This window comes from Neopsephotus bourkii, unplaced genomic scaffold (genome assembly GCF_033783945.1).
Source record: "Neopsephotus bourkii isolate Nb327-2 ecotype Australia unplaced genomic scaffold, CSIRO-AGI_Nbou_v1 NB_1768, whole genome shotgun sequence".
NCBI classification, from domain to species: domain Eukaryota; kingdom Metazoa; phylum Chordata; class Aves; order Psittaciformes; family Psittacidae; genus Neopsephotus; species Neopsephotus bourkii.
In genome coordinates this window covers 6,363,349-6,381,757 of record NW_026902242.1, presented here as the reverse complement: position 1 = coordinate 6,381,757, position 18,409 = coordinate 6,363,349, and the positions used below count along the sequence as shown (strand labels likewise).

The 18,409-nt window shown below is 43.8% G+C and overlaps 1 protein-coding gene across 2 annotated transcripts; it reads left to right on the top strand.

Moving 5' to 3' along the window:
- The first annotated feature begins 1,004 nt into the window (after positions 1–1,004).
- On the top strand, positions 1,005–16,534 carry AMMECR1L (AMMECR1 like). Of its 2 annotated transcripts, XR_009729404.1 has the most exons (8): positions 1,005–1,380; positions 3,578–4,022; positions 9,283–9,393; positions 9,861–9,975; positions 10,699–10,789; positions 11,297–11,340; positions 11,761–11,857; positions 13,065–16,534. XR_009729404.1 is itself a non-coding variant. In XM_061379246.1 (7 exons), exons 2-7 carry the CDS (start codon positions 3,616–3,618, stop codon positions 13,174–13,176), a joined length of 933 nt encoding a protein of 310 aa, XP_061235230.1. In that variant the 5' UTR covers positions 1,008–1,380; positions 3,578–3,615; the 3' UTR covers positions 13,177–16,534. The 2 variants fall into 2 exon arrangements, 1 of the variants encoding a protein (XP_061235230.1); XM_061379246.1 differs by lacking the exon at positions 11,297–11,340 and having other exon boundaries at positions 1,008–1,380.
- The last annotated feature ends 1,875 nt before the right edge of the window (positions 16,535–18,409 follow it).

The following is an 18,409-nucleotide window of genomic DNA, read 5'->3' as shown; positions in this document are numbered from 1 at the left end:
ATTTCACACCGTTAAACAGCTATGCTGCTTTGTCTCTTGAGGCTGAAGGTGTAGCGTGCTTCTCTGTGAGCAGCACAAGCTGTTCTTCAGCTTTTCCAGTGTTTTCCTCATGTTCTCAGAAGGAAATTGGGAAGTAATGTTGCTGTTTGCCACAGGGATTCTCTTTCGTAGGCTGACAAGGCCTCATACAGCTGGAACACCTTTTACACTGACCTTTGGCCCAACGATTCTGAATGCTCAAAACCACCACCTCTGCGAGAAGTCGTTTGAGAAAGGGAGCTTGGGCTGCTATTTTTAGTGGATACTTGGGGGGCAAACCACTTCCTGTGGTATTTTTGATAGGGTGGTGTATAAGGGGAGAGGATTCGGTGCTCCAGTGGGGATAAGTAGCATTTAGAGATGTTTAAGAAAAGCAAGTTTTTTTGTTCTGGTGTGTTTTACACCTCACTGTCAGTAACATCCGTGCGGCGGCCACGGCTGTATTCATCCCTGTCTTCACAAGTGGAAACACAGAACGACCGCGCTGAAGGTAAGTCGGGGTTTGCCCTTGCTCCCGCTCCGTCCTGCGGACCCGGGTGCAGGCAGGGGCCTGCGGAGCCGCCGCGGTACGTGCGGCAGGGCCGCAGCTCCCCTCAGCCGCGCGGCAGCACGGAGCACCCCCCCACCTCCTCAGCTGGAGCGGGGAGCGAACCACAGCGCTCAGCGACCGGGGGGGAGAGGGAGGGGGAGCTGTAGAATGGATGCTTCCCACCGCGGGCCCCTCCTCTGGGCGCCTCCGTCACAGAGCCTGCTGGCCAATAGGGGAGCGGCACAGTCACCCACACCCCCCCCCCCCCGCCCGTGCGGGCGCGCCGCCGGGGCAGCCCCGCGGCCCCTCCCGCCCCCGACACTGTTTGTCCTCGCACGTGCGGGCCGTCACGTGACGGGGGAGGGAACCCGGCCCCGCATATCTTGGCTCCCCCCCCCCCAACCGGGAGCGGAAGTCCGCGGTGTCTATGGTTGTGAGGTAGAGGGAAGAGCGTCCTCTCTTCTCTATGGTTGCGGCGGCACCACGGGGCCGACGGGAGGCTGGCGGACTATGTACATTTTTCCCTTATTACCTCACGAGCAGGGAGGAGGCTGCCGGGATAGCGGAGGACCTTCCTTCGGCCTCGCTCCAGTCCTCCAGGTCCCCGCGCTACCCGGCGGCCCCGGGAAGCCCGGCTCCCGCCCGGCAGCGGCGGGCCCTGCCTCCCCCCGCCCGCCGGGCCCGCTTCTCTGGGGAGCCTCGTCCAGGCCCATGGCTCCATGAAGCGGGAGAAGGAGGCGGCGGGGTAGCAGCGGCGGCGGCTGGGCTGAGGCGGAGGAGAAGCCGCGTCCGGCCCGGGACGGGTGCAGGAGGTGGGCGAGCCCAGGGAGGGTGGGGAAGAGGCGGGGGGAAGGCGCCGGTATCCGCTGGCGCGGCAGCGGGGAAGGGGTTAATGGCGTCGGGGGAAGAGGGGGAATCCCGCTCCCTGGCGCCCCCTACCGGCGGCTGTTCTGCCCCACCACGGGGGGGCGGCTGTGCCCTGCGGGGTGCGGCCAGTGCTGCCGCCACCCTGGCAACACCGCCGCAAAGTTTCTCTCCGAGCGCAAGGGGCTCGTCCCGCGGCGGGTCCCGGCGGCGCGGTGCTGCCCCGGTGCAGCGAGGCCGGTTCGGGAGCGGGGAAACCCCATGCCCGGGTCCGGTGGCGGAGCGGCAGGCTGGGCCTTCTGCAGCCAGCACCGCTTCGGGCCGCCGTGCACCGGCAGCCCTGGGCAGGGCAGGGCAGTGGGGGCCTCCCGCGGCGGGAAGCGGTGCCCTTCGCTGAAGCCGGCCGGGGAGCTATGCCGCCGCTTTTGTGAGGCCCCTTCTCCTTGCTGCAGGGGGTGGTAAATAGAGGCGATCTCTCCTCTGCCCCCTGCCACGTCTCCGGTGTGAAATGAAGAGCTGTAGCTTTAAATAGTTTTTCACCCTGAAATGTGGCTGAGCCTTCAGGAGTAACTTGGAAAGGCTCGTCTGCCCCAGCAGCGTCGCTGGGACATAGCAGGTAACTTTCACTAGGCACTGGAGAAAATGGTGTGTTCACTGTCAAAGTTGTACTTTTTTATTACAAAGGCCGAGTTAAAAGTAAAAATGGTAATTTTCACTAGGCCTTGTAAATTGTTCCTTATAGAGATAATCCTTCTGGAAGGTGAGAGGCAGAGCAAGCACTCCGAGTGCTCGTGTTTTGTGTTAGGGTGCGCATCTCTCTGGAATCTGGATTCTGGATCATAGGACTCCTAATGATGGCTGGTGAAGCTTCATTGATCAAGTTTGCATTATCTGCAGGCACAGAGAAGGAAGGGAGTTGTCATGCCGTGGATTTCAGTGCATATCACCTACCTCTATTCTGTATGTGCTATCAGTTCAGCCATCAGTTAAGTGCTTGGAAGAGCTGGAGGGATGTGCTGGGGTTAAAGAAGCAGCAAGAGTCAGAGTGTGACTTCAGTTCCCCACTGTGTTCTGTGATTAACATGCCTGTGCTTTAGCCCCATTTGACAGATGGGGGCCTGGTTTTTGTGTGTGTGTGTGTTTAGATGTCATGGTGATGGTATTATACTCATTAAGATGTTACCATTGACGTGTGGCCCTTGCCTATCATCTTTGTTCATTTTTGTCTGCATAGGCCTTCCTCCCTGTATTTGTTCCACCCCTTCTTGTGATGCAAGAGCTACCATTACCTTCTTTGCAAGCAAAACACTGGGGTTTGTTTGGTTGGTTGGTTTTCTTAAATACTGTATCTGTTTCCTGCCATCATCACTTTCCTCTGTTCAGACTATGTGCAGTCTTCAGCTCTTCCTCTCCTGCATATCCTGACTGCACATGTTTATTTATGAGTGCTATTGATTTACTTAATCCTAGAAAGTAAATGCAGATTCACGAGTTCACTGGGTCTGGAAAACAGTCTGCTGTTTAGAAAATGGAGGTTCAGTGCTTCTAGCTTCTCTCTGTCTTGCTTAGGCTAGAGCTAAATCAAGGGCAGAACCCCTGGGACTCCAACCCCTGCAGGTGTCATTCAGAGTTGTCACTCTTCTGTTGAGAATGGGGAAGGGAAATGCACCTGTGGTTGTTCAGCAGCTTGTTTGCCATCAGTGCAGGCACTGCCCAGGGGTTGGGGAGTGATCTGGAAAAGCAGTGGACGGGGCATATCTGATCTGAAGTCCTTTTGTCTTTTTTTGTTCTGCTCTCCCAACAGTTTAATTCCTTTTATGGGAAGGCTGGTTATGTTAGTTTGTTTATTTGGGGGGGGGGGGTTGATGATGAGCCACCTATTGAAGTGTTCAGTACACCTCAGCAATGACTTTACAAGGGTGATTTCATGCATCATGTGTACACACTCTTCCAGTCTGTATGTAAAACCACTCTACTTGCTGAACCGGCTTTAGCTCTATACTTGGTTGCACATTGTGAGGGTTTTCTTCCTCTTTTTGTTGCAGAAGCAAACCTCTCTGACATCTTAGCAGAAGCAAGGAAGCAGTTGTTGCCTTTTCACCTGTAACTGTTCATTGCTTTTTTTTCCCCCTCCCTCCTTGCCAGGGTTCTGCAGTGCTCCAGGCAGCAAGTTGTGAAGCAGGATGGGAAAAAGACGCTGTGTTCCTCCACTTGAGCCCAAGCTGGCAGCTGGCTGTTGTGGGGTAAAGAAGCCCAAATTATCTGGGAGCGGAACGCACAGTCATGGGAATCAGGCCACAACTGTACCAGGCTCCAGTTCAGGTCCTCTTCAGAACCACCAGCACACAGACGGAAATAATGGAAGGGAGAATGTATCTGACTTGACTTTGGGCCCAGGAAATTCCCCAATTACTCGAATGAATCCCACTTCAGGAGCTCTGAGCCCACTTACTCGGCCCAATGGAACTGCCAACAGCACCAAGAACCTGGTGGTGACAGCAGAGATGTGCTGCTACTGCTTTGATGTACTCTACTGTCATCTCTATGGTTTCCCTCAGCCACGACTTCCTCGATTTACCAATGACCCCTAGTGAGTAAACCCATGTGTGGGAGGAAATCTTGGAAACCAGCATCCAGAGCTGTGGTTTGGCTGGGGAGGGATGAAGGGTTTCTACTGGTGGATGGGAAAACTGGTGTGAGGGGAGGAAGGGGGTTGTCTGCTGCTTGCTTTGTCTACTGGAAACAAAAAGTGATGTGCTGTAAGTGTATGAAAGAGTACAAAATAATACTCTGTTGTGTCATTGGTGATGACTGGAGCTTTGAGGAGTGGCCTTCAAAAGAGAACACGCTTAGCTTGACAGAACGAGAGCTAGGCAGAATCGGAGGAAGAGTGGTGCTTCTTCAGCTCCCAACCTGCTGTGTTGCGTGAGGCGTTGCATACTTTATCGAGGAGTGCAAGCCCACTTGGTGATAAAGCTCTGTTAAAGTTTGCTCCCTTCTTTGTAAACAGATTGCTCTGCAAAAGGTTAACTGGGCTGTGCCTCCCTTAAAAGTGTACTAAAGGAATGAGTGAAACTGAACCCAGAACTTCCAGAAAACAGTAAAATAATGTCATTAATTTGAAAAGGACCTTGCTTTTATTATCAGACACTGCATTGGTGAAGGGGCAGGGGAGAGACTTCCTTCTGCGAAGCAGATGGAAAGGAAATAAAGAAGTTGAAACAAGTTCCCTGCTCATCTTGAAGCAAATGCTGAGCTGGTGAGAATTGGATGAGGACGCTCACCAGGGTGCTCAGCTATCCAAGTTAATGGGTTTAACAGGGAAAGGAATACTTACTAGCTGTAGAACTCAAAACCTGTGTTACGGAGATAGTGCTGGTTGGGCAATATGGGGAGAAATGGAGAGTTAACTTTCAAGGGCGATACCAAGGTTAATAGGAAAGGAGGTATGTGTGAGGGGAAGGATTTAAGAAGGTATTTTGCTGTGGTGAGATTTAGCTAATGTTTATCTGAAGGTTGAATGCATGGGTGTGAAAATGTTAATGTTGTTAAGTGTTTGTTGGAAGAATTATGCGGGAAAGATCAATGACAGAGGCTCCTCCAGGGGCCAGAGCTCCCAGGCTCCTCCAGGGGCCACCTCCAGAACAATAGATAAAATAAAAAGTTGTTGACATCCTTAATTTAAGTTAATGAATTTTAAATTGATGTAAAGGAACAATGGCTTAAACAGGTCAAGGACTTTTTCTGTGTATTGAATGTCTCCCACCTCACTGTCTGTGTAGATGTAGGTTGTGCTTCCATGCAGTTATCCAAGCAGGATTATGGATACATGTTCTGAATGCTACTGCAGACTAAGTTGTTTAATATTGCAAATACAAGTGAATGGAGAAATACTCTGGACTGGACCACAGAATAGTTCCAGGGACTCCCCAGACTGAAGTATTTCTGCTGTTGTTTCTCATACCTAAGCTAAGTAGGCTCCTTTTAGAAAATTATGTGTTAGTCTGCTGATTGTTTTGACACTTGAAATGCAAAGGGTTTTTTTTATTGTTCTGTTCTTTAGTCAGTAAGAAAGATGGTTTTATACAGCTCTGTTATTTTGGTGTTAAAGGAGATTCCTAGCTGGATTTTGTGGCTCTTCCTGTTGACTAGTTCCACAAAGGGTGTTCTTTCAGGAATATCGGCTGTCTGAATTTGATGCCCAGATTTGCAAAAGTCCAAAATCATTCACTGGGCATTTCTGTGCTGACAATTTGCAAGTCTTATATATCATCACTCCAGAGCAAAAAACAGCTTTTCTGTTTATTTACCCTCTGGGCAAATGTCAGCATTTACCTAAATTTTCCTGTGTTTCAGCATTTATGCTGTGGCTTCTAGCAAATAGTTCTACGTACCCCAGGGGAAAGCATGGGGTTTGCTCTCCTGGGAAGCAGCACACAGGGGTGATCTGTCACACTTGAGACAGTAATGTAATGAACTTCAAGCCAAATGTTATCAAATACAAGAGTAAGCAAAGTGAAATACAGAAATAATCTGGATTGTTGTCCTTCATAGCATAATTTATGTCTATGTAAGAGATCTTTGAACAAAACAGAGATACATACCAGCAGTCGGTCTGGACAGACAGAAAAGAGCCCATAGATGGAAGGAATAGAAAGATGCACAGGTGTGTCCTGACCTATTTCTTGCATAAGAGATCTTTTAGATTGGTGCTGAACCCTAAAGTCAAAATAGAAGTAGTCATGAAGGTCAGGATTCTGCATAAACAGTGCAGTAACAGAAGTTAAAGGGTTATGACTTGAAAACCATAGTGAACTGTAGTTACCAGCTTGAGAGATTGGACTATCATTTTGATGGGCATGATGGAGCTGGTAAATATCTGTGGAGTGAGGGAACCTTACATACGTGTGAGCAGTGATGTTCACAGACCACTATAGAGAAGGTGGCATTGGCAGATTTATAGTTATGTCTGAATTAACTTGGTGATATCCCTTCTACTATTCAGATTACTGGAAAGAATTACAGTTTTGAGCCTGTATGGCACACAAGTAGTTAATTGGTTGCTTCTTCCACTTCTGTACTTTGCTTTTTGAGTTTTTTTAATAGTAGGTATTACAAACTGGTACTAAAACTACACCATGCAAGTTTCTAATTGCCTTACAGGGCAAATAATAAGGTACTTGCATCATAAAATTTGTACTGTAACAGGTTTTTCCCTGGTACAAGCTAAATTCTGATTTGAACAAACTATATTTTGCTCCTTAAAAATTTCCTTTGCAGTTGCAATTGGAGAAGCTAGTTTTTAAGTTGCTGGAATTCCCCTCAGCCCAGCAAACCCTCCTCAAACACACCTAGGTAGGATGTGGGGAGAAATAGTTGCCACAATCAGCTGAGGATAAAACTGCGAAGTACCAGTAAGTGCTTTTGGGTGAACATGGGTAAAGGATGGTTGTGGCTTTTCTCAGTACATCTGGGAAATACGCTTCTCAGGGAGGGGCTATGGAACAATTGACTTAGTGTCAGCCACACCTGCAATTTCCTAAGTGCATTTATTCTTCAGATACAGAAAAAACATCTTTTCTACAGTGAAAATAATGTAATAGTGTAATAGTGAAATTTTGTATACTTATACAAAATCATATATCTTTGGGGCTTTTTATGCCTCAGTTGCTACGACTGCAGTGAAAAATTGTTCCAAGTGTGCTTTAAGGTATTTTAAAACATTACGACCTTCTGAATGCAATTATCCTGTCCTTTCTGATACGATCTCTTCTATTATAGATGCAGAAAGCTGTGTCACAGCTCAGTGGAAACATCCTTCTCCCTTCCCCCCTTTTGCTTTCTTTGGAATGGGAAAGAGGTGAATTGAAAATGCAAACCTGTAATTTGAAGAAGAGAAGGAGCTTACTTAGAGTTGTATTGTGTCAGTGATGCTTTTTGTTTTCTCCCTTCCCTTTTCTGTTTGGGATGAATGTCACGTGGGCTAAGTAATGGTTGCAAAACTTCATTTAGATTAAGCTAAATTTCCACTGAGCTTGTGACAGAGTTGTTCAGAATTCTCCTTTGTAAGTTTAGTATCTTTTGTCTTTCTAATGTATTTCCTTACGCTGTTTCTGTTTTCTGTTTCAATATATGGTCGCTGGATGAAAGTCTAGAGGAATGATACCCTGCCAGTGCCTTGAGGGGGTGCTGGAAAACTAGAACAGTAAATCCTCTGTCTTGTTCAAGTATGCATAAGGTGGCTGATGATTGTGGAAGAATGTTTCCACTTCCTCTGTGGGCAGAGTACTTCACAATTATCACTTAAGGGCAGTTTGCTATTTTGGGTAGTACTTTTTTTTTGTTGTAGCTGGTAATTAGATCCTGAATGATGGATTTATGTTGTGATAGAGTTTTTTAATTCTGTTGTTGCTCTGAGGAGCATCACTGGCCATTGCTTTATCACTACAATTTAAGTTATGTTCTAAATACTTAGACATAAGAAGCTCTGTTGCCTGTGTTTGAGAAATCATCCACACTCCATGCTGGTTTTATTGTCCGAATAGAGTATCTTACTGTTTTGTGTAATGTTTGCTGCAAAGATACATTGCTTACAAGAGCCTCAAGAGTTTGAGGAAAGTGTCAGATCTCTGCTGTAGAATCGGTTAATCTGTCTTTATGTTCTGGAACTCCTGTCAACATTTGTCTCATCTCAGAGAAATTACTAACACTGCGTGTCTTCTGTCAAATGACTTGCCTTTAAAGTGCAGTAGATACCCACAGACTGATGTTTGGAATCACTAATGACTTTCTCATTTATGCTCGTGTTTGAAGCGACCACATCTTGTATTCAGTACTCCGTAATCTGAAAAATGTAAGATCACTCGTCCTGGTTTTATAGTTAGATCAGCAGCATCAGTTGTCTTGCAACATTTTCCAGATGTTCTTGTAGAGGTGCATTGTCCTTTCTTTACTGTTTCTCTCTACAGCTGTTTGCAGTTTCACTCACATCTGGTGAAGTGATTTTTTTGCTTTTAATATGATCAGTTATCTTTACCTGTTTAATGAATGCTGTTGTCCTGAACTGTTTGTTCTCTGAGGCTTAACCATGGCTTCTACATGAACAGACTGAAATGAAAACCTACTGTTACGCCTGTAAACTCATGATAACGGATGAGAAAATAGAAATCCATGTGATGTTTGAGTAGTCGTAATATTGTGGTTTAGATATGTGTTCAACAGGAGGGAGTGTGTGTAATATAAATGAAATGTAATGTAAGCAAAAGATGATAACATAAACTGAGCACTAGGGATGGACCCAGAAGTCGGATAAAGTCCTGGAAAGATCAGTGAAAAAAACAAAACAAAAACACAACCCAACAACCTGGACTGGCTTTTTATCCCCTTAAAAAGAAAAGCATATCATAAACCTGAATTGTAGATAATTTGCAGGATGCTTGGGGATCTGTCAGGTTCAGTGGTACTATAAATAAGTAATCTATTGCTTCACCTGTAGGAATTCTTATGTGGGTTTGTCTTGTAAACTGGTGGATGCTACTAAGTGAGGCCATTACTCACAGAGGTAATCAGTGGGGTCAAATAACCGTATCATTCATCAGAAGACAGCGCAGAGTCTGGCCAGGAAGGTGTCAGTGGAGGGCAAGTTTGGGGAAGATGTTGGGGTTTTGAATTTGACTATCTGGAGGGTTTTTATTATTGCTAGATAGCAGGTGAGAAAACATGCCTATTGGGGTTTATTAGGGGGAGAGAAAGCAAGTGCATGCGTACATGCCCTCTTACACCTTGTTGGTCTCCTCTTAGCAACCAGGTGTCTCCAGAGGCTGGAGTATTTCTCTTTTTTGCCTTTCCAGTCCACTCTTTGTGACGTGGAAGACGGGGCGAGACAAGCGGCTTCGTGGCTGCATCGGGACCTTTTCAGCCATGAATCTTCACTCAGGACTCAGGGAATACACATTAACCAGGTAACCTGAACTTAATTATCCGAAGATCTGTAAGGATTCAAGGTTAAGATGCTGGATCACCATGATTAAGTTTTATATGCTTCACAATAAAAGAAACCTGAGAAATATATGATAGTTAGGGTGAGGTAATACATCAGGATTTAGTGGAACATCTTTCCAACTGGTGAATTTTGGTTGATGTTTTATGGCTAATATGGAACCTATCCTGCATACTAATGCTTTTGACATCTTATGTAGCACATAATTTGTCTCCAGCTGCAGGAAGACGGAGACAAGCACCAGAAAGCTTGCACTAGTGTGTGCATTCATCATTACAGTTCATCACATTAGGAGGTGATGCAAATAACTGTCTCTGCAGTAGCAAAAAGAAATGGTTTCACAGTGGCATAATCAAAAAGGGAATAACTCAGCACCTGACGCTTTAATGTGGTGCTTGTATTAGGCAATATATATTCTCTTTCCTTTAGTGCACTTAAGGACAGCCGATTTCCACCCCTGACCCGCGAGGAGCTGCCCAAACTCTTCTGCTCTGTCTCCCTCCTCACTAACTTTGAGGATGCCAGTGACTACCTGGACTGGGAGGTGAGAACCAGGTGCATTTGGAACTCTGCATCACTCTCATTCCGTTCGGGTTCGGGTTAGTACATGGTGATGTGTCTCCTTCGTTACAGAGGTGTATGGGGATAGAAGGAACTGGGAATAGAAGAAATAGGGATAGAAAACTAGGAGGGAGAAAGAGAATGAGCTAGCAATATGCTTTTGGTTGGAAGGAGTCTGAACAGGAGTAAGAGAGACATGAAAGTGTTCTATGGATTTGGCCCAATAGGAGATGGGTGTAAATACATATATAAAAAACTGGGAAGTATTTTGATACTGGGTAGAAAAAGTAGTTAAGAGCAAAGGTGTTCTTTTTTAGGACCTTGTCCATGGAAGTATTTTTAGTTCAAGAAGGATTAAACAGACTTTGTGGTTGGGCTCTTTTAGGCATGACTGTTGTAGGGATCCTGTCTTTCTTGCCCAACATAAGAGATGGAAAGCTGTCAGACTTCTGACAAGACTTACTTCAGGAGAAGTAGCAAGAAGACTGGTTAGGCTTATCTGGGAGAGGTGTTAGAGGCCCTTTATGCTGCTAAGACTGCTATTAGTGGCACCTGCCTGGTAAGGATAGTGAGGAAGAGAATGTCTTTATCCAGGCAAAAGCCAAACTGGCCATAGAGAGAGATACAGTGTTTTGGGAATGAAAGCTTGGTCATGGACTCAGTGCTAGCAAACACCTCTTATTTGGCTATTCATTTCCATCTATAGGTTGGGATCCATGGGATCAGAATAGAGTTCATCAATGAGAAAGGTGTCAAACGCACAGCCACGTATTTACCTGAGGTTGCTAAGGAACAAGGTGGGTTTGAGATGGCAGCCAAAAATGTCAACACATTTTGTCACAGGATTGGGTAACAGAAATCTGTGGATTTTGGGTTTTGGATTGCCATGCTATCCTCGCAGTAGTGCCATGGAACCACCAGGCTTAATCTGGATAACTGCCACCTGATACAGCTGTTTGCTGCTGGGTTTTCATCTGGCCTTTCTCTCATCCCACATCTGTGTGCAGCTGTATCTTAGCATAAAAATCTTTAGGGCTTAAGAAATAGAGGATCTTAAAGTATGGATCTTCTAGCTTCATTCAGCGTTGCATCTTTCCTCTTCTATGTTTCTCCCACCAACTAGGATAACTGCAGGCTGCACAACACCAACAGGAGAGTCCCTTTCCTCCTCATTCTTGCTAAAGTAGCGTCCTCCAGCTGAGGGCAGAAAACAGGGCCCCTCTGGAGCACACTTCCCACTCAAATATAGTAGCGGTCACCACGGTAACTGCTCAAAATATTGCCTCCTTTCCTCCACCTAGCAGAGTGGAGTGGTCGCATCCTCCTGGCTCTGGGGCAAAAGACAAAGGTAGGAATTTTAACTCTGATCTCTCACATAGCAGTGCACTGTGCTATCACTAGAGCATCAGGTTGATCCCAATTTGTAAAGAGCTAAGTGCTACCTTATTTTAAGGCTTAAGGAGCTAACCTTGAGTGGCACAAAATAAAACAGGTTGGGGTCCCTGCAACAGAAGCAAGGCACAGACCTTTATAAGATGAGAGGTCATATGGAAAATGGAATTACTATTTTATAGACCAGTTCCAATATGAGTTAAAGGCGTTGTTGGCATGTGCAGATAGTGTGCATGCATAAGACCACGAATGTCTTAATAGCTCAAAATTTGCTGTTTAACTGTGTGCTTTTTTAGAAGCCTTTTAATGCATCTCTAATCTTGTTGAAAAATCATTTATATATTGAAACATTTCCCTTGCTTCTACTTTTTAATAGACTGGGATCAGATCCAGACCATAGACTCCTTACTCAGGAAAGGTGGTTTTAAGGCTCCGATTACCAATGATTTTAGGAAAACGATTAAACTCACCAGGTAAGTCGATATATTTGTCGCCTTTTAATTTTACTTCAGAGTGTTTTGTGTGTGATTTAAATCATTTGTGCTTGATGTAAGTCTTCATGCCTCTTTCAGCTGAGGGATGTGGTCTGAAAGACAAAATCATAAATGCCACGTGTTAGGCATAAAAACTATGTGGAATGAAGCGTGATATGTGTAATCTGTCCAGGATTGAATTTGGCATTTTCTAAGAAAAATGCCACTGGTTTTAATGTTATCATCCACATGAAAGATCAAAAGAACCTTTGAAAGTGAAAAAGGTTGATTTTTTTTTATCTATCTTTACAATGGACTTCCCTTTCTCAGTGTGCTCATGTGTAGATGTTGTAGCTATTTGGAGGTGACAGCTGTCTTGAAACCCAACTACACTCATATTTGGCTAGTTTTCAGAACTTGCTTGCTTTTCTATACCCCGCAGCTGTCCTATTGGTTTCAGCTCCCTTTATGTTAGTAAAATTTGGGACATTCTGGTTTTGTATAGAACCGTTAATTTATCAGGTCGTTCCTTACCTCTGGAGAAATAAAGTGGTTATGCAGGGTTTGGGGTTTTTATTAACATGAGAGGACAGGATGGTTTCCATTCAAATCTGGTGTAACATGGACTTAGTGCAGTTCACAACCACTCTGAAGTTCCATGCTTTAGAAGCACTTGGAAACCTCTGGTCCCTCAGAAGGGACTTCAAGTTTTGTAATTCTGACTGTACAACATGGACCAAGTCACATACACGTGACTCCCCTTTACCCAACTCCATCATTTTCATTACTAGCTTTTCAAACGTAAAGATAACCACAAAAGTAAGTAGTAGTAGAAATACTGGTTGTTTAGTCACTGAAACTGAGTCTTTTCCCAGAAAACTTTTCATGTCTCGTTTTTTCCACAGCAAGTGGATAAGAGGAATACAAATGGATCATTTGTTTCCTGTGTACTGTTTCAGGAGTCTCCTTAATTGTGATTGCCTTGAATAGGGCTCAACTTTTGGGCCAGTGAAGCTAATTCAGGCTTATCCAGACTGCTATATGAGGCAATATAAAACAAAACCAAGTAATTTATGAAGTTAGTAGGATTCCTCTTGGTCGCTACTGGCCATGAGCTAAAAGGTGATCTGGGATTAATGTTTTTATGCGTAGTCCCCTCATGTTGCATAGTCTGTTTACGTTATTTTTTCTTGTGCTGTTCCCATAGGTACCGCAGTGAGAAGGTGACAATCAGTTATGCAGAATACATGGCCTCGCGTCAGCATTGTTTCCAGAATGGCACTCTTCATGCCCCCCCCCTTTACAATCATTACTCCTGACACACGGCTGCATGACCAGTCCCACTCCCCAGTTGCTGCCAACAGCTATGACATCATTGGGGCAGATGCCTCCTCTTCCTGGTCCAGTTACTTCTATTACTGCACCATTTTATGATGCTAGCTTCCGTTGCCAAGTCTGCCTTCCAGCTGACCTGGGGGGACGATGAGAGCATGACAGAACTTCAGGGGCCCAAGCCTTATCTCAGCCTTCCCTCTGAACGGGGGTTCAGTTGGATTGGGGCTCCATGCCTACGAACTGTCGTGAGGTGCAGAAGACCTCTAGGAGTGAAAGTGCCACTTTGGACTGATGCATTCTTGTGTATTACCGACACTCTGGAATCTTGAGTTGTTTGTTATGGAAGCCCCCCAGATCAATTAGGATCATTCCCCTGGCAGTCTGGGCAACGGAGTCCAACAAAACATTTTTTAGGTTCTTTTTAAGTTTTTTTTTTAATCTCTTGTATCTGTTGTGTACTGAGAGCTGATTGCAGTCCCCACACATCACAGACGGACATTATGATACTGGGGAGGGTTGAACATCTGGATGGCACCCCATCCTCACACACAGAAAACACTTAAAGATGTGAAAAGCCTTTGGATGGTATTAAAGATGAATTCGTTATTTAAATAAGAAGGCTTTAATTATCAGATCCCACTGAGGGATGGGTTTCTAGAAGTCCTCTTGGTTTACAGTTTTCTGGGGGTTTTTAGACAGTGCTTTGTAATGCAGCCTGCTATGAAACAGAATGCTGTTAGACCTCCAAGAGAGCAGCATGGCACATGCTATGTGTGCATAGGATGAGTTACTTGAGTGTCCCTGGATGGTCTGCTCTGTTGCAACCAAGTGTTTTGGGCAAACATTTGTAACAGCCTGATTGCATGAGGGATGGGGAGGGCATTGGCTGTAGTCATACAAGTGAGACTAGTGACTGAAATCTGTTTAACTTAAGCTAAAGTCTCGGGGACCTTCCTTTTGATAGGACAGCCACTTTCTCTGGTGTGACTACTGACCTTTGAGAACTGCGAGTATTCCAGTTTATAGCAGGCCTATAGACAAGAGCTGTGTAGTTTAACTGGTAAATTATTATCTTGCACAGTTTAGTCATTACCACATTAAGGCAATGAGTGGGGAAACCCATATTACCCAGAATGTGCAAAACTCGTGTGCGTCCCTTGTTTCTTCTCCCATCATTGATGATTACAAGAAATACTTTCTCCTAAAAGGAAGAGTGAAATTACCCAGTTCTTACTCTGCAGTGTCATTGAGGGATGTCATGAACTCGATGATGGATGTCCAAATGTAATTTGTGGGGGCTTGTTTTGTTTTCCAAGTGTCTGTATGGTCAACAGTGATCAGGAAAGAAAAAACAAGTGCATAGCAAGAGTAATGGCTGTTTGGTTGCATATATCTTTAAAGCTTTCATGTGTGTGGTAATGATGGCTTTTAAAACTGACTGGTGTTTGAAGCCTGAAATTCTCTCCTGGCATGGCAGGGAATAGGGCTGGTAGAAAGCTCAGAACTGCATGCTGCTGCTCCTTCTGGTCCTAGAGAAGCACACAGAATTGTGCAGTTTTGCTTCATATCGGTGTAATATCCTCCTGCTGGAGGAGAGAGACGTGAGGGAAAGGAGGGGGTCCTATTCTGGATAACGGTGCAATATTGACCCAGCTTTCCTCCTGTACTGGGTTGTCCTTATAAATTGCCACTTTTCCCTTGTGATGTTGAAAAGCAATTGAAGATTAAGGGATTGTTTCTTCGTTTCCTGCTGCTGAGAATAAATCGGTCTTGTTACAAACTCGAGTGGTTTGTAATTACTCTCCCAGGTGCTGTGTAGTGATGGGCGAGGGTGGGGTCAGCTCTGGACATGCCATTCACCTTTCAGCTGTCAAACAGTATGATACATAGGGCTACACTCATTACTGTTCAAGTGTTCTATGTTAGAATTTAATTTCTAAGAGGTTTAAAACAAAACAAGCAAAAAAAATGGTGCTAAAACTTCACCCCTGAGCACGCTCAGTGAGACTGGTCATGCAGGCATATAGTGCCAGGCTTTTCAACAGTATTGTTTCTTTTTCCAATGTTTGCCCTGTTCTGTGTCTTCAACAGTGTATAGTGTTTCCTGATTTCATTTTATCTGAATAGGGGATATCTAAGGGGTGGGGTGGGGTGGGGTGGGGAGGGTTAGCTGTCATTTTTAAGAGCAGGATTTTAGGATCGAGTGACTTGGTTGGTTGAAGCCTGAAGTGGGCTAGGTGGTCTGGGACTGGGGAAGTGTTGTCCTCTCCCACTTCCATTTCCCCACTCAGCCTGTTTAAGAAAACAAAAACGCCTCTAAATATGTACTGTGTTCTTGTCTTGTTGCAGTGAGAAAAGAAGTTGGCAAATCAGAAACACTGGTCTGCTGCCTAAGAAACAGGCCCTCACAGCTTTAGTCCCGTAAGGGTCCAGCTGTAAAATCAGTCGAAAGGTGTGTCAATAGTTAAGTTAGCTCAGAAGAAAAATGCATGACAAGGACATGTGGTCTCAGGAAATAATCCCATTTCTAGATCATTACATGGCAGCTATGCATAAGGATGGAAGAGGTGAACTAGAAACAAAACGTGCTTTGAGTTGTCTTGAGAGTGAGGCGACCAAGATCAGTGACCAGTTGATGTAAGAATTTCTCCACAGTAATTTGGCTGGGACTGCAGGTTAGAAATGCTCCTTCTCAAAGCAACTGCTACCTGGTTTGATCTGGACTTAACTCATCCTTAGGAGCAAGTGCCTTTTGGTCTAGAAGGGCTTATTCTCATGACAACCACAACTGAGAAATAATCTCACTGCAATTATGAATTGTCTTTGTTTTACAGTAACTGCAGGAGAATGTCTTTGATCACTGGAGTCTGTCAGTGTTGGAATGTTGTCACTGTGAGGTTCTTTACCTTTTTCTTTTTCCATAATGTTCAACAGTCAATCTCAGCTGATGCCATTTCAGTTTGGGAATGTTTTATAGTCAAAATATCACATATCTACAATTTATCAGAGAAAAAAATCTGTAAGAGAATCTAAGAGTTCATTTTAACCTTTGCACAGAATGATTTGTTTTCATAGTACATTAACAAACATCTGCAATCTTCACTATTAGTGCTGTTTTCTGTTTGTATTCTGGAAACTATGTGTTGTTTTCTTGGGGTTTTTTTTGGTTAATTTATTTCCTTAAAGCAGGAGATCTCTTTTGACCTTCAGTGCAGAGATGTCAGACCAATTCTTTGTATTACACTTGGTTGCCTCCTACCTATATAATAACTTCTGAGTGTAAATAATTGAACTCTATCCTCTAATGAAGTATTGTAGAGAATAAATCATAATGGATAAAGACTATTTGTACTGTCCTCTTTATATGTTTTCTCAGAGCCTTTATGGGGGATAAGGTGAAATCTTTCTCATCTAAAAAGATGAGCAATACATTAAACATATGAATACCAGACCCCTACATTAGATTAAATGTTCAGAGCCAGGGGGGTTGATGGAATGGGATGACAGCTATCTGGAAGCATAAAACAGTCAAAAGGCATACTCACTGGAAGAAACTGAGGAAAAATAGTAGGGAAATGTAGAAACAAAGATTAAACATGTTTTATTAATAATGGCATAGCAAAGTATCTTTGTATCCTGAAATAATGTTTGCTTGACAATAACTCTGTTAGTTGTCATGATGGATGGAAAAAAATAAAGCACATACATACAGAATTCTGTATTGTACTGAAAACCTTGAATTTGGAAACCTGGCTTAAACGTCCAGAATTGTTATTTGTTCTTTGTTCTTTGCTATTTTAAAATGAACTAATGAAAATAGATTATCTGCACTTCATGGGTTGTAGTCTTCAGATGCCTTCAACATTAGAGTTCAGGAAAAAGCAATGCCCATCTTTCTAGATTCTTGCTAAATATTTTCATGTTTGGGAAAAGATCTATTGATTTGTGTAATGTTTGGGGTTGTTTCTTCATACGTTTTCAGGTCATTGTTCATTTTTTATCTATGGCAGATGTATAAAGATCCTACATTTCCTGTGTGAGTTCTTGGGAAGGGCAGCTCTGAATATAGATCAAGAACAGGTACACCCATCAAAACCCCCAACCAGACCATGAAGGAGGGAATAGTTTTGTCCTAAGTATATCTGAGAGGCTCATTGACTTCCGTGCAACTACAAAGCAAAACCATATTTTCAGAAAATACATTTCTGGTACTAGTATAGCTAGGAAGTAAATCCCCTATGTAATATGGGGAGCGGGCTCAGGAGGGCTCTGGGGCTAAATTGGTTTCCAAGTGATTCATTATAAATCCTGAAGTTAACTATAATCACCTTGCACTGTTGTCATGTGCCCAGGCAATTTATCAAGTATATTCTCTCAGCTTTGTTGCTGGCTAGAATACAGTGACTTACTTGTGTATTTTTATGGCATATGTTTTTTCCTTACTTGATTGTTTTAGTTTCACATAAACCAGATTTGGTCAGACATAAAGTCTTTGTGCAGTGTCTCATCAGAAGTTCCTTTACACTTGTTGCTTTCTGTGACAGCAGTAACACTCAGCAGCTCACAGTGACAATGAGGCCAGGTAGAAGGGCATACATATGACTGCACACTGAAATAGTTCAGTCCAGACTAAATATAAACCACGATAATTCTCCAGAAAACACTTCCTTCTGTTTTCACTTCTGTTTGAAATAAGAAGCATGGATTGGCCATTTAGCACTCACTCCCTTCTAAAAACAAATTACAGGAAGGGTAGAAATTTCTACAAGGTAACTTCAAATGAAGAATACTTGAGGATTTTTATTCTAAACACACACACACAAAAATACTTTTTTTGGTCAAAATTTATATTATAAGCTACCCTATTGTGAGTGAGAAATGCCACTTCTCGAAGATTAAAACTAACACCCCTGTGACTCAATAAATTAATATTTATACTGACCTATGTATTTTGAGGATTGCACTGTAGTAGTGGGATAGAGAAGTAGGATTGGAGAGTTCCTAAACTTTTGCTACAGTCTGGGAAAAAATGACCTGCAAATATGTTTGATGATCACTCCCAAAACACAGAAAGCCAAAAAGACTATTGTTACCATGTTCCTTAAAACAAGGGTATAACTCTACTAGTTGACTGATATCCAGATTATTGAACCATGTTTTTTTATCTTCTTTATAGTCAGCTAGACTACTCCTAGATTAATTCTGACATTAATTATA